Below are 14934 nucleotides of genomic sequence, written 5' to 3' on the forward strand. Positions count from 1 at the left end.
GCAGAGGTGGATAAATAAGGTCCAGAAAGTAAAAATTTGTTTCAACCAACATGTTGAGTACTGTGACTCTTCATACTGAGCTGATTGGTTGAAAAAAAATCTTTGTTTGGATTTTTACTTTCTGGACCTGATCTGTCCACCTCTGCTCCCATACAATAGCACCATAGAGACTTTTTCTCAGCATGGAGGAGATACTGAATTTCCTCAGCCGCCTCAGATGGTACAGACACTGCCTGGCTTTCTGCACCAGGAAGCATGTGGGGGTTATTTACATTCTCATTTACATTTATTTACTTAGCAACATACTAGTAAGGATGCTTTGGGTCTGAGAGCAGGGTCAGGCAGTAACCAGACCAGTAAGCAGTTATCAGTCGGCTGTGGGATCCGTGTTTCCAGCGCAGCTTTCGTAGCTGAGGGGCGGCTGTAGCGGTACCCGCCAGTCAGCTGACACATAATAAGACGATGCCTTTTTGGGACTGACGGGTATTTTCGCAGTGTTCCTTTCCAGTTGACATTATAACTTAAAATCCTTCGCTCTACGAGAGCATCAGAATATTATGTCCAGATTTTAATGCTTTATGTACCTTTCATGAAGACACATCAGCCTAAGAAATGTTGTGTAGTGTTCTGCTTTTACGTTTTGCATTTATGTAAATATACTTAAAAAATAATGGACCAAATTTTCAGAGTCATGTAGTCGTGTACACTGACATAATACCGCAAAAGAACATCATTAGAACTTTACTGTTGTTTGACATTTAAGATTTCATTTTTTTTTCTCTATCTCTCTTTTCAATGACAGGGAGAAGTTTATATATTTATTGGAGGAAACAACCGCACAATGAAAAGATTTCTTTCTGTTCTTGATTCATTATTGAAATAAAAAATGAAGCTGCTCTTTGAGATCCCCATCCAGATGCTCCCCCCCCACCAGTCAAACTGCACGCTCCCTTAAACTCTTTTGCTGTGGGATTTATGTCGTCAAAGACCCAGCATGTGCCACCGCAATGGAAACAGTGTCTCTTCTGGGACGTACGAGCTGCGCGATCCTAGAGGTTGTCCTCATCCCTTCGATAAATGCACATCTGTTTTATTGGCTCACAGCATGCGTGTCACACAGCCCTTGCTAAACATGTAGCATAGTCTTTGCAAATCTCATTCAAGGGCACTGTTGTGTTTGAGGAACAGACAGGGAGATCCAGGGAAAGAGTCACGCAATGTGTTTTGAAGACGAAGAGGAGTTTTTATACATTATATTTTACTTGGGCGTAGTACCTGAAAAGGGCTGGACAAGTAAACAAAGCAGTTTGTTATTGTGTTTTTTCGTATTTACTGGTTTATATCCCATTATACCAATGACCAGCTCAGCACCAAGTCTGAAAGCCAGCTGCATGTATGTCCCCTGTGCATGCTGTGTGTACATGCTGTGTGTACATGCTGTGTGTACGTGCTCTGTGTACACTCTCTGTACATGCTCTGACAAGCGGATTAGAGGAGTTGTCTCTCACTGCTAATTTTAAAGACAAAACTTTCACTGCTGATTTGAGAAATGAATCTCTCACTGCTGATTGTAAGGACAGATCTTTCATTGCTGATTGGAGGGATGCATCTCTCGTTGCTGATTTTAAGGACAGATCTTTCACTGCTGATTGGAGGGATGCATCTCTCGTTGCTGATTTTAAGGACAGATCTTTCACTGCTGATTGGAGGGATGCATCTCTCACTGCTGACCGGAAGAACAAATCATCCTTTTCTGACCGGAAGGACATACCCATCACTGCTGATTGGAAGGATGCATGTCTCGCTACTGATTGGAAGGAAGAATCTCATACTCTGAGGGCTGAACCTCTCGCTGCCAATTATAGGGTCACGTCCCTTGCAGCTAGAAGCCAGCGGCTTGCAGGTGCCATGTAGCATAGGAGGAGATGAGCCTGAAGAAACAGCCACTTTTACCAGCTGAAACCCCCTGTATAAACCCCTAGTCACAGTCTCTACCTATGTACTCTGTGAGGCTCTGGGGCACCTTCCATTACACCATGAATGAAGACCCTGGAGAGATACCCGTGGTGGATCTAGTTCTGCTAAATGGAAAGTAACCCTTTTCACCAGCACAAAGCAACAGTGTCTTGAGCAACAACACCAAGCTGTCATTATAGATGCATAACTCGTGTCATGCTCCCTCTCAAAGCACACAGCCCCACCCCCCGTAAGACAATCACAGCTTGAGTGTCTGTCCTGCAGAGTGGTGAAGCACTTAAAGTGGTGATGTTGATATTTATGCTCATTGTCTCAGATGTTATCTGAAATGTGTAACAATGTAAGCGTTTGAGCTTTCTTCCCATAAAGCTGTATATTACAACTGCGCCTTCACTAAGTGTACCTTCCATTCCACTGCGATGTCAGGACGCTTAAGGCCTCATTGCCTCTTCATTTTAAATTGAGGGGAGACAATGAAGACAAATCCAGTACAACATGGCCTGTACTTGTTTTGGTGCCTCAGCAAAGTAGTTGATGTGATAACAAACTACATGCTTTTCTTTATGTAGTTTGGTGTTTCCCAGTCCGATCCTCGGGGTCCTGCAGACGGTTCACGTTTTTGCTCCCTCCCAGCTGCCATTCCAATGCTCTGCCTGGCAGGGAACTGGGAAGGAGCAAAACCATGGGCCATCTGTGTCCCCCCCATCTGGGAAACACAGATGTAATTAATTAAGTGAGTATCCATTTGCTTCAGTCCCTGAGACAATGAGGGAGTCTTGTCCCCATTCTGGTTTTGTCCGTATCGTTTTGACAGCCTGCAGCATGCTTCATTTGCTGAATTGCATTGTTAATTTATTTCAGTACTGCATCCAACCAAAAGAAAACTGAAATATGACTGAGAGTTATTTATTTTTTCTATTCATTACATAAGGTTTATATTGTTTGAAAAATATTTCTTTGCACTAATAATTCTCTAATTAATTGCTATGATATAAGGAAAATCAGATCTGATCTGAGATGTTTTGTTGACACGTTTTTACTTATTTAATTATATTTAAATTCAGTTGAAAATTTTGTCTTAATGAAAAGATCTTCAACGAATCTTATTGATGAAAAACTACAAACAGATGGAGACTGGTGTCCTACTACACAGCCTTAATGAGAGAACATTCATTTTTTTGGACAAGTTGGCATAGTCATCTTCTGCATAGTGACTTTAAAATAAATTTGAAATCAGCTTCATTGCTCTGATGTATCATATTCCACAGTGAGTGAAAGTCAAGACACACACCATGAATGTCCTCATCATGGTGGAATTGTCCTATCGATTGGCCTTTGGCTTTAACTAGGTCACCATTCTTAAAGGGTTTTGATTATTTTTATATTTGCCAAGAAAGTGCCATTTCTGGATGATATGCCTAACTATATTTTTGTGCCAAATTTGTATCACACTGGTTATGAAGCTCACCTTTCACGAATTCGCTGCCAACATGTAGTGACAAGCTTGGAAAGTAAAGTTACATTGATTCCAGATTGCTCCTAACTCATAACATACACGTAAATCCGTCTCACTGAAACTGTGCTTTGTGAAAACAGCCAGTGCAATCAACTGTTTCTTGTAAATAATTCATGATGTTATCAATAAAGTAAAATTTGGGAAAATTGCAATATCAGAATATTGTCTGGTCAGGTGGTTGTGTGTGAAATATTTATAAATGAACTGTTTTAACATTTGGCTCCTTGCGTACCACCAAAGCTTCATACCAGCAGGGCTGGGGGTAGAACGTGGGACCAGATCTTTGTGTGACATGTTTGCACGTTGGCCTTATGATACCTGGGTTCCCTGGATACTCTAGTCTCTTCTACAGTCCAATAACATGACCTTAGGTCTAAATTCTCTGTAGTGCGTGTGCCTTGCAGTGAACGGACAATCCATCTAAGGTCTTCCCACTGACTTGTGCTTCCAGGGATAAGCTTCAGGCTGTGTGGTCCTTCATTGCTTTGAGAATATATGGAAAATTAGTCAATGAGTTTGGTTCTTGGTCGTGATCCTTCTCTTTAGAAGAACCTCCATTGACCAAACGTAAAATAAGAGAGGTTGCAAAGTTAAGATTTTGGTTCTAAAGTTTTACAGTCGCTTTCATTTCACAGCTGGTCGAGTACCACTGCTGCAAATATTGACTCCCAGGGAGTTTCGTTTGAAATACGGGTTCGAGAAAGAACAGTAGCTATGAAATTATCACAAGACAACTGCAGGCATATGCGTGTCCGGTCAGATGCAGTGTCACATGAATTAGCGCTGTGTGTTGCTGAAGGTTGTGTCCGGAAATGAGTAAGTGACAAAGAGATCTAAATAAAGAACAAGTCTGGGTACCGCAGAGAACAGAACAGGTGCCACCACCAGGAAAAAAGGCAAGTTTAAAGAAGTCAATATATATTAATTAAAACTATTCCGGTTAGTTAAAAATAGATTTGTAGGTCTACCTTTCGCTCAGCGAACCGTAGAAGCTCCAGTGCCAAATAGTATGAAGTTCTCCATAAAATCGCATCCTGCAAATCCAGGATAAGATTAATTCTCTCTCTCATTGGATCTTAACTTTTTCTTCATCTCATCACTTTCCCCAGCAGGCAGACTCCAGCAAAGTTAGGCAGTATTTCTTTCACACATATTCAAAAGAATTTAAAAAATGAAACGAAGTCAGGAACGATAACCAACCTTGATATTTCAATTCAAATGTTATTTTTTTTATTATTTACATTTATATCAATTGACCTTTAGTAAATAATGGCATTTAAATGTCACACCCAGTGCTACACCAAAACGTGAAGTACCTTAAAATATTTATTCTCTTACATGTACTCCCTCCCTGTGCGACACATGTAATGCTTTATTTGACTCGCGTCGTCATGCACAATCTCCAAACATGCTTTGTACAGTAAAGCAGTTGACATCAAGTGTCTGTAACTCAGATATTGGATGCTCTTCAGGTTATAATCGTGTTACAGCTGAGGAAGACATCATTTGTTTGAAATAATGTGAGATTTCTGTGCTTTCATATATTTTTTAATTACTATGGCAAATAACGTTAGATTGTAACGGTACTAGGTGTAATGTAGTTGTATGTAAAAGAAAAGAAAGTGTCAGAGATTTTCCATTTAAGACAAGTCCCATGGCTATTTTTAGGGTAACAGTCAGATGTGCAGCCTGGATTTCGGGACTGTACTTGCATGGCTGGACATGGAACAGCAGGTGCAAGACTGCTCCGTGCCACCATGCAAATTCTCAAGAGGCAATGTCTGCGCTGATTGGATCCGCCCCATGTTCATAGGTCCGTGATTGGCTGCGGGAAAAAGGACACAATGAAACGAGGTCGATACGTCATACGACGTAGGCAAGGCATCCATGTGACGCGGCCCTAATTTGGCTATAAAGTAAAACAGACATGCGCGCTTTATCAATGAAGTTGTAGAGCGTGGAGCTCGAGGAGGGACGCAGAGAGTAGTGACTTAGGATACTCCATAACTGTTTAAGTTTATTGTTAGCTTATTTATTGTTGCTAGATCAGTTATTCGTTTCTTTATTTTGCGTACAAAGAAAGGAAAGAAACTTGAAAGATGAAGTATATTATTGGCATTGGCGGGTAAGTTAGTCTCTAATTACATTACAACAATTATTATTAATAATAATAATTGTTGTTGTTATTGTTATTATTATTATTATTATTATTATTAATAATAATAATTGTCGTCAGGTAATTTGTAGCCGACTCTTCAATGGAACGTTTAGATGTGTGATGGTAATCTTTTGTGATCCAAGCCGTTTCCCAGCTCTACTAACTTACTTCCATAGAAAGGTGATTGTATGTGTCTATAGTATTAGATTTGGGTTTATAATGTCAAGATGTGTGGTTTATAGGGTGATTCGAGGTGGGGGCGGTCATGATGAGCTACTGGGGGGCAGTTTGAGCGCGAGATTTAAATCCCGGCGCGCGCCTGTGCTTTTAAAAATGGAGGGAAGCGGATCTTCGGCGCTGTTATAATACATCTTGGACAAACTTATCTGCGTTAACTTACTAACTACAGCGCATTAGCGCTGCTCTCCGATGATATGCAGAGGACGTTTTTAAAATGGCATGTAGCTGATACACACAAAGTAGTCGATCTTTGTATTTTACAATATTTAAGTTAAATCCGCCAGCAAACCAACCAGCAAGTACGTACTTGAACCCGCTGTCTGTGATGTGAGAAACGTAATAATTAGCCATAATAACTAAACGCATGCAATCGATTTCTCGGTCGCTGGTATTATATTAGGTGTCAAGCATGCGTGTTATTTTAAGGTCTGATTTCTGAAGGTCGGACATTCTGCGCGTATTTTAATACCAGCGCGTTGCTTTTCAGCGTGACCAATGGTGGGAAAACCACTCTGACAAAGAGACTTTGCAAGGCTTTGCCTAACTGCTGTGTGGTGCATCAGGACGACTTCTTCAAGGTAAGGGTGTGTGGGGGTGGGGGTCTGGGCCCGGGCCCCATAGTGGTCACTGGTCTCTCCTAAATGTGTTTGCATGGCTCTCGTGGCGCGTGAGATTCACCCCCCCTCCATAAATGAGTGTATCTGTATTGTAGCCTGCTTTACACTAATCTACCCCCTGAAATAAACTGCCCCATACTGCGTGTATAACAAATATTCGTAAGTTTCATTTTATTGGGTTTACATTTCCAGCCTGTTTAGGTGACTGAACTCTTAGACTTCTGAAGGCATTCGGTGGTTTATGGATGTGCACTGAGCACCGATTCCTGGAACAGGGGAATTCCAGTGCCTTTTAAGCATATTTCAGCTGAATTCTGCCCATGTCCATATAGGCAGTATGAGTAGTAAGGGGGGGGGGGGGTCCTATGAATAAAATATGTGACCCATTACCACGAAATGAGTCTTATGGGTGAAATTTACAAATTTTGTAAATTTCACCCATGAGAGTCATTTCGTGGTGATGGGTTACATATGAAGATTATTGCTTGTAGGATGATATTTACAAAATACCTTCATGGATCCCTGTTTCACTTAGCATTATTACCTTAAATAGGCTCTAGAAATAAGCTAATTATAAAACCAAATGTTGCCATCTAAATGTAATTCGAGTTGGGGCTCTTAACTTTGTATATTAGCTGTGACTTGACCGGTTTTAGCTAACTACAATGCCTAATCCATCCTTCCTTCCTCTTACCTCCCTGCTGTCTGTTCCTGGCATGGCCGCTTGTGTGTGCAGTGTGTCGCTCTCCGTGTCTTCAGGTCTGCAGGGCCACCAGTAACCCTGAGGTTACTGCCATGTCTTATTGCTCACTATTATTTCAGCCACAAGATCAGATAGAAGTCGGAGCGGACGGCTTTAAACAGTACGATGGTAAGACTGGATTTCGCAGTAGGACTTAACATTTAATGAACTCTGGTGCTCTAGGCTGGTAATGAGGCTCCACTTGGAATCGAAGTCCTCCGGTCATTTTTGTCACCATATTATCTTCCAGGGTTCTGTGGAATGTAATTCTGAATTCTGGCCCGTTTAATGGTTCCTCTTTCTCCTTTTGTCATCCTCAGTTATTACAGCTTTGGACACGGAGTCCATGGTGAACACCATTAAGGGGTGGGAGGAGAACCCGGTGAAGTTCGCTCGTTCTCATGGCATCCCGGTGTCGCCCACGGCTGAGGTGTCTCACACAGAGAATGAGATCCACATCCTGATTGTGGAGGGCTTTCTCCTCTACAATTACCAGTGAGTGTCCCCCTACTGTCTCTGGACCTTAATCCATGATTAACATCAAATGCTGGTCTTAAGCTATAAAACACAATGACCCTTCTCTAAATGGGTATGTGTCATCAGGGTATATGTCAGTTTATGGGTTATAATTGTGTGGATTATTGGAGCAAACTTTCCCCATTACCCATCATGACTTCACCTCAACTTGCCCTATAAAGCCCATCAATAACCATGTCAAGAGGCAAGTTCTGTGAGGCCTGACATCCCCCCCCCCCCCCCCCCCCCCCGGTTCACATAATGGTTTCTGTGTCCACTCACTCCATGCCTGCAGCTTTGGAGATATGGAGGGTGTGTGCATTGACAAGGCACTAGGGGCAAACTACTGTAGATATGCTGTCAGGAGGCGCCAAGGTCACTATCTAAAAGCAGGCACCGAGGTCTTCTCCAGGGTGGAAGACGGTTCTCGAGTTGCATGGCCTCCAATGCACCTTGACGTTTCCTCACTTTTTAATGGTGCGTTCTGTAATGACAGTGGTTCTCGGTTCCAGGCCGCTGCTTGACGTGTACAGCAAGTGCTACTACATCGCCATTCCATATGAAGAATGCAAGAGAAGGCGGAGGTGAGCTTTGTATCCATGTGGTGATTGGAATGAGCTCCCCCAACACGCCTGCTCATTTTTCCTTACTGCCATCCCCAGTACAAGAAATTACACTGTTCCCGATCCTCCCGGACTCTTTGATGGGCACGTCTGGCCGATGTACCTGAAACACAGGAAGGAGATGGAGAGCAGCTGCCTTGCCATTGGTGAGTGACCCCCGAGCTTCATAAATCTATGGTTTTGCTCATGTGATCGACATGTTTCAGTTCTGCGTCTGTGTTTCATCTCCCACCGCACTTGGTAGTCGATCAGTTTTGCCAAAGTTCTTCATCTCTTTGGTTTTCCAGAGTATCTGGATGGTACCAAATCCAAAGGTGACCTCTACAACATGGTGTATGAGGACATCCAGAACACGCTGCTCAATCGTTTATAGGTAGAGGATCACGTCTTGCATTGTGTGCATGTAGATATGCTTGTAACTTATTGAAGTTACTGACTTCATTTTATTTCTCCTTTCCCTTTAAGCAGCAGGAGATCCTGTGCATCTCTGAAGAGCAGTGTATAAACCTGTAAATAGTTAATATTTTTCTTGTGATGGCCTTTTGCTAAATGATTTCTTGTACATAGTATTATGAAGGAGTAAGTTATATTGTATGTCGAGTAACATTTTTGTATTATGACATGCAGCTGAACTTTTTAACTGGTGCATTGTACATGTGTACAATTTCACTGTAATGTGAAGTGCTTTCCAGTGTGATGGCAGCTGGGAATTATTTCGCTAAAGTTACTTTTTAAATCACCCATCTAACTCTGGGTTTATGGATTTTATTCAAAGAAAGTTTTCCAACCTTCAGCTTTTGTGTCTTGTCTTCCTTTTGCATTGCGTACATTTCATATACAAGACTTTAAGTCGTCGTTTTTGCTTTTTAACTGCATTGCTCACTGGGTGCCACGGGGGAGGCAGAATAAGGTGGAAGGGGTAGAGATTGGTCTAACCAATTCCAACCCAGTTCAGCAACAGCACATGGAGAAGCGTGACAGGTGTGTTGTGGCATCCACTTGTGGGGGCAAAGGGACAGCAAAATCCCAGTGTATTGTAATATTTACCTGGTTTCTGTTGCGCAAACGGCAAGCCAATACATCACTGGTAGGTTTCTTTCCCCACTCAAAGAAGGCTGGCTAAGCTGTAACACCTGCTACCTTATTGGGCCTGTGCATATTCAACCTACAAATCCTCTGCAATTGAGGATCATCAGAATTACCTGGATAATCGTGTATTTGGGCCAAACTAGATAATCCAATTGAGGGCTTTATGTAGTTATGTGTCTTATTGGGCAAATCTTGTCCGGTAATTTTAAAGATTGAAATCCAGAGTATCGTCTTAAGGTTGTTACAACCAAACTGGGATCGGGGGGGGGGGGAAATCTCCCACGTCCTTTTCTTCCACTTACTCTTTAACCCTGATTCGTCAAGATAACCCCAGCTAACAACCCTGATCAAAGAATTCTTTTAGTTCTATGCAATTTGTCAATTAAAACCTTTTCTTGATTCCATTCATCTTTACGATACATTTTCATTGTTTGATGTGGTTCTCTGGTTTCCCTCCACAGTCCAAAAACATGCTGAGGTTAATTGAAGTTGCCAAACTGGCCAAAGGCGTGTGTGTGAATGTGTCCTGTGATGGGTTGGCGCCCCATCCTGGGTTCCCTGTACAGGCTCTGGACTCCCCATCCCTGCAGTAAATTATTGCAAGAAGTAAAAAAAACTGGAAACTCTTCTGGTGTCTCTCATCCTTTTCGTTAAACGTTTTAATGGCAGATACGCTTATATCAGATTTGTGGACATTTGTGATTGTCCTGACAGTCGAAGGCATTTTGACCTCTTATAGGTACAGCCATGTCACAAGCCCAGCAGTGGCGTTATGTAAGCAAGTGGCAGGAGAGTTTGGACGTGACGGTGGTGTTACGGCTTAGCCAGTTTGGACAATGTGTCAACGTCCTGACAGCACCGTGACACCAAGCACTTCTCCTACTTCCTCCGTGTCGCGTTCGTTCCTTTGTTATCTGCCATTGTCATCCTGCTCAGTGTGAACTTGTATCACGGTGTAATGAACAGGCTTTTCAAATATTTTTCATTCCCAAAATATTCCCCAGTTACCCTGACCAGGATGAGAAGATGGGGGGATGATTGGATGGATAGATGGATATCAACAATGTTCAGAGTGCGTTTTCTGTCTGATTGCTCTTTGGAATAACAGAGGTCTGTTTGGGACACAATTCCTGTCCAGGCACTTGGATGCCAGGCCAAAGGAGCCAGCCCTCCGCTGACTTTGCGGAGAGGCGCTGAATGCCTGTGGACAAGGCTCCATGCAGGGAGGGTAGGGGGGCGCAGGTGTAGGGGGTGTGTCTGATATATTTAGCCTGAATTCTTGCAGTGTCAGGGGAGTGGATATACGGGCTTATTAAAAGTGGCATGCTCCGGTCATCTAGATGACAGGAATTTCTCCGAGCACGTGTCCAGTCATGCCACCCGCCGGATCCGGCAGGCCTAAACGGGTGAAAGGTGATGCATTCTCAGCCACTGGACCTCTGTCTTTATCCACCAAAACATAACTGCCACGCGACGCCTGGAAAGAAACCCAGCGAATGTTACCTTTTAACATGAGCTGAGCTGGTGAAATGTCACAGTCGTGAACCGATTATCATTTCAGCAAGACATTGTATAAAACTAGTCACTTCACGCGATTTTTTTTTTGTCCGTCGCAGAGGAACATGAGCACGTCGGAACATTTATATGACCTTCTTGGGGTTCATCTCATGACTGTGCAGTCTGTCACTGACACGGGTCTGTACCACATTAAGACTATTCTGGGACTTCTCTTTCGTAGACGAATCTGACAAATGGAGCTACAAGATGTTTGACACAGACCAAGCTCACAACATATGCGAAGCGATCAGACGATTTCTGCTCGCGATCGGTTTCCTGCCTTCACACGCAGCGCCATGCAAACACTGCCGGAGATGATACCGAAGACTCTGGCCCAGATAGACGAAACTAACAGGCGGACAGTTTTTCACGTTCCTCCTGTGTTTCAGTCCTTATGAGTGACTAAGAATTGATTCCATGTCACACAGACCCATCTGTGATTAATAACACACTTGTGGTTCAGTCATAAACATTTACACGTTCATACAAAGTGGCTATTAATTAGTGAGTCCTTACTTTATAATAGTTAGCGTATAATAGAATCTCTGTTCATTTTTAACAGAATTACTTTTTGCCTTTCCTGTCCCAGTATAGCCTCTCTGTGCTTATCCTACCCCGAAGTTTCTTTTGGCAAACAAACCAATTTGATAATTCCGGTCTGAATATGCAAGCGCCAAGCACTCATACCCTGGTTCATTAGTGATTTTTTTTCTCTCCACTTTCCCCCACTTCTGTAGCTGTAATTAATCTCTCAGCAGACCATCAGTCAATACCTCCTCACTAAATTAAGACATTCCGACTACCTTGAAAAATGACACCTTGCACTATCAGGTCAAGCATTAGCAGGTCAATACTAATATGATCGTTTAATTTAATTAAATCAAAATCGCTTTCGAATCTGTTGAAATTCAGTGTGAATGGCTTATTTATTAATGATTTTGTGTAATCAAGGTACAATATTTTCAATACTAATCCTTTTTTAAAAACGCTGCCATTGCCTTTTGTTTATACATAGAAATGTCAGCCAAGCAAGTGAATCTACATTATTTTTGATCCAATAAACAGTGGCGATATTTCTCGAAATGTCAAGCAAATGTTGCCACATTGGGCACTTAGCATGAATTCAGAGCCACGGGAGAATGTGACGTGGAATCATTTGCTCTTTGCACCGCATTGGACGTGATCTGGTACATACGTGATGCAGTTTTGCTTTTGAAATAAATTCGTTACTGTGAGTTTATCGATCTCTGCTTTTAATGCTCCTAAAACAGAGCTGACAAGGAAGGGCTGAGTGTGTCAGATATAATAAACCGTAACATTTATGTCAAGTGCCGTAGACATTCCTCTTGAAGGGCGGGCGGGGAGCCAGCAGAGATACGGCACCAGGCGGTCAGTCATGTGCAATTCGTAAATATAAACTTACACAAACTGGCGATTTAAGGACCTACCTTGTGACGGGACACGCTCGTTGAAAATGTGAATATAAAACCGCAAAATACCTGCACTGTATAGCAGAAAGAGCGCACAGGACAGCCTTGCAGTGCAGAATTTATTGATAACGGTTAATAAAAGCACATGAATTACACACTCTGTCAGTTAGGAAAAGCTCACTGTACCTTAATAGCGTAAAATAGGCAAAGCACGAAATCCAGCTTGCTTCGAGAAAGATGAGATCCTCTGTGATTGTTCCTCCGTGATCCTTTATTATACACTTGGATGCCAAATGTGGTTCATTTCCAAACAGAAAAAAAACATTTTCACTGATTAGCAGTGGGGAGTCGTTTGTATAACCGTTTTAATAAAAGCTCCATTTTTGGGATAATTATCTATTCGTGTTTTGTTCGTCGTCTTTATTGTTCCCCAAAAAAGTTAAGACCACTGGAAGAAAAACATGAAAAAATCTTATTGTTTCAAAGCCGTCTGGCCTGAAATGTGCTGTTTTGCTGTGTTGCTTCACTAAACATGAAAGGGGGACGTAATTATTCCAATCTTGTTGTGAAAACAGTAAAGATCTCCTTCTTTAAATCACTTAAGCAGAAAACATCTGAGCATCGTTGGAAACCTAGGTTTGTGAAATGAAATATATATTTTAAGCCATCACAGAAAATATTACACCACTTTCCAAAACAAACAGCATAAAATTTACATTTTTGCCCTTTTTGTTTAGACACCATTGTTTCGTGAGGCACTCAAGAGAGTTAAAACCACAAGCAAAATTAATCGTTTTATTTAGTCTACACGTTATAACCATATGTGATATAAACACACATTTTCACCATTTGTATTGAAGATAGTTTGGACATGGTGTTTGGTTTTACTCAGTCAAATGGTTCTTGTCGACCACCAAAAAAAATCTAAATGTAGCATTTATACTTACTGGAGGCTATACTTTGTATTTCGCGTTCAACGAGAAGCGGAAAGTCTTGTGCCGAACGCGACACTGCGAACTTGCGCTTTTATGCTTCACCACCAGGGGGCGGATCTGCAGCGCGGCGCTGTCACACGTTCAGTGGCGGTTAATAATAGACACGGAGCCGAAGAGCCTTCCTGTCCTTATTTGGTTTCCAGTTCTCCTTGACGAAAACTTGTTCAGCTCTTGCTTCATTGTGGCATTTTCCCAGCGTTGCTATGCGTTTATTGTTTGTATTCATTATAGTGTTTCCCTGTTAGTTATTGTAGCTTCCCGTGTTCCTCCCTGCCTTTAGTAGTGTGGTTCCTGGTGTTGCTCTGCGCTTTAATTTCTGTTATATCAGTGTCTGACCCCTCGTGGTTCCTTTACTTTCTGATTCCCCATTTGTGTTGCTTTTGTTAAATAAACCCTGATTTATTGTCAGCGTCCTTGCCATCCAACCTCGATCTTGGTGTCTCTTCCCCGTTTGGCCAGCAGGTGTCGCTGGCCATCCCGCATTGTCCTTCCTCCATCCTCCCAGATGCGGAGCGCTTCCCATACCTTTGCAGCATACTGTCCTTAGCTGTGCAAGTTGGGCCGGGAAGTTGTTGAAAACCATGGGTGTTGCTGAATATGTGTATTTGACTGTACTGGTGTTTTCATGCACCTGTGTTACATCATCTTCCACTTCCAAAGACCAATTCCAATACTCAAGAACACAGATACAGAGGACAGTAAAAAAAAAAAAAAACCCGGATGTGGTTCTTGCCCCACCCCAAATATCAAGGACATATCCTCGCCACCTCAAGTTCGTTCTTGGGAGGTAAGTTACCAAGACAGCTCTTGCCGGGACCACAAGTACGATCTTTGCCTTCTTGGGATTGAGAAACACCCCATGATCTCCAGGAGGAGGTGAACCTGCCCACCCTCACCACAACAATCGCACAACATCATCTCAGATGCACTGGCCATGTTCTGCCATGTTTGACTGGTTCCAGCTTTTTCAGTCTCACTGTAAACCCTTCACTGGTCCTGAACATATGATGAAAGAACAGAGAAGTACTATACTGTATGGCTGTTGTGCTTGATTGTCCGTTTTCTTTTATCTTTTCTTGAGCAACGGAACGGTGCAATCTGTTTTTACCCTACTAAAAGTAAACAAAGAATAATAATAAAAAACCTGAAGCAAAACGTTAAAAAATATATTCTTAGAAACTGCAATGGAAGCGACATCCCTCAGCCAAACTCCCGGTGATGTTTCCTTCAGCTGTGTTAATCGTAGCTATATCGCCACCTTGTGGATTTACTGCGTTTCACTGCGAAAAGGTTTCATTTCGCTAGCGTTCTCGTCTTCTCGTTTTGTTATACCTTTCTTATATATATTTGTAAAATGAATTGTTATCAATTATTTCCTGACAAACAGGACACGCTGGAGAGATTATGTCTCTCGGCTAGGGGAGCTGGAGGAGGTGGCGGGGGAGGAGGAGGTCTGGCAGTCTCAGCCGGCCCG

At 42.4% G+C, this 14934-nt stretch overlaps 2 protein-coding genes and 1 long non-coding RNA gene across 7 annotated transcripts in view; 2 read left to right on the plus strand and 1 right to left on the minus strand.

Moving 5' to 3' along the window:
• LOC125708662 (caytaxin-like) overlaps positions 1-3653 on the plus strand; it is a 19413-nt gene extending 15760 nt beyond the window's left edge. For all 4 annotated transcript variants that reach the window (XM_048976364.1, XM_048976363.1, XM_048976365.1 and 1 more), the window contains one exon: positions 803-3653. The gene's annotated coding sequence lies outside the window, so the exon portion shown is untranslated. The remainder of the gene's footprint in view (positions 1-802) is intronic.
• A 1047-nt stretch (positions 3654-4700) lies between these two features.
• On the minus strand, positions 4701-13564 carry LOC125709051 (uncharacterized). Its single transcript, XR_007382592.1, has 3 exons — positions 13413-13564; positions 7203-13097; positions 4701-5318 (listed from the first exon to the last, which is right to left on the minus strand). It is a non-coding gene; the product is annotated as an uncharacterized LOC125709051 (long non-coding RNA).
• On the plus strand, positions 5422-9182 carry LOC125709050 (muscle-specific beta 1 integrin binding protein). 2 transcript variants are annotated; one of them, XM_048977081.1, is made up of 8 exons: positions 5422-5618; positions 6379-6469; positions 7331-7379; positions 7571-7745; positions 8279-8350; positions 8429-8535; positions 8677-8762; positions 8855-9182. In XM_048977081.1, the coding sequence occupies exons 1-7, from the start codon at positions 5593-5595 to the stop codon at positions 8760-8762; spliced, it is 606 nt and encodes a 201-aa protein (XP_048833038.1). In that variant the 5' UTR covers positions 5422-5592; the 3' UTR covers positions 8855-9182. The 2 variants fall into 2 exon arrangements, with proteins under 2 accessions (XP_048833038.1, XP_048833037.1); XM_048977080.1 differs by having other exon boundaries at positions 8858-9182.
• Positions 13565-14934: the final 1370 nt, after the last annotated feature.

The sequence above is a fragment of the Brienomyrus brachyistius genome, chromosome 15 (genome assembly GCF_023856365.1).
Source record: "Brienomyrus brachyistius isolate T26 chromosome 15, BBRACH_0.4, whole genome shotgun sequence".
Classification (NCBI taxonomy): Eukaryota; Metazoa; Chordata; class Actinopteri; order Osteoglossiformes; family Mormyridae; genus Brienomyrus; species Brienomyrus brachyistius.

Excerpts from the sequence above, each read along its gene's own strand:
- LOC125709050 (XM_048977081.1), top strand. The coding sequence starts at position 5,593 with ATGAAGTATATTATTGGCATTGGCGG. Across the intron at positions 7,746-8,278 it reads TTTCTCCTCTACAATTACCA|GCCGCTGCTTGACGTGTACA; the intron begins GTGAGTGTCCCC and ends TCTCGGTTCCAG. Across the intron at positions 8,536-8,676 it reads GAGCAGCTGCCTTGCCATTG|AGTATCTGGATGGTACCAAA; the intron begins GTGAGTGACCCC and ends TTGGTTTTCCAG.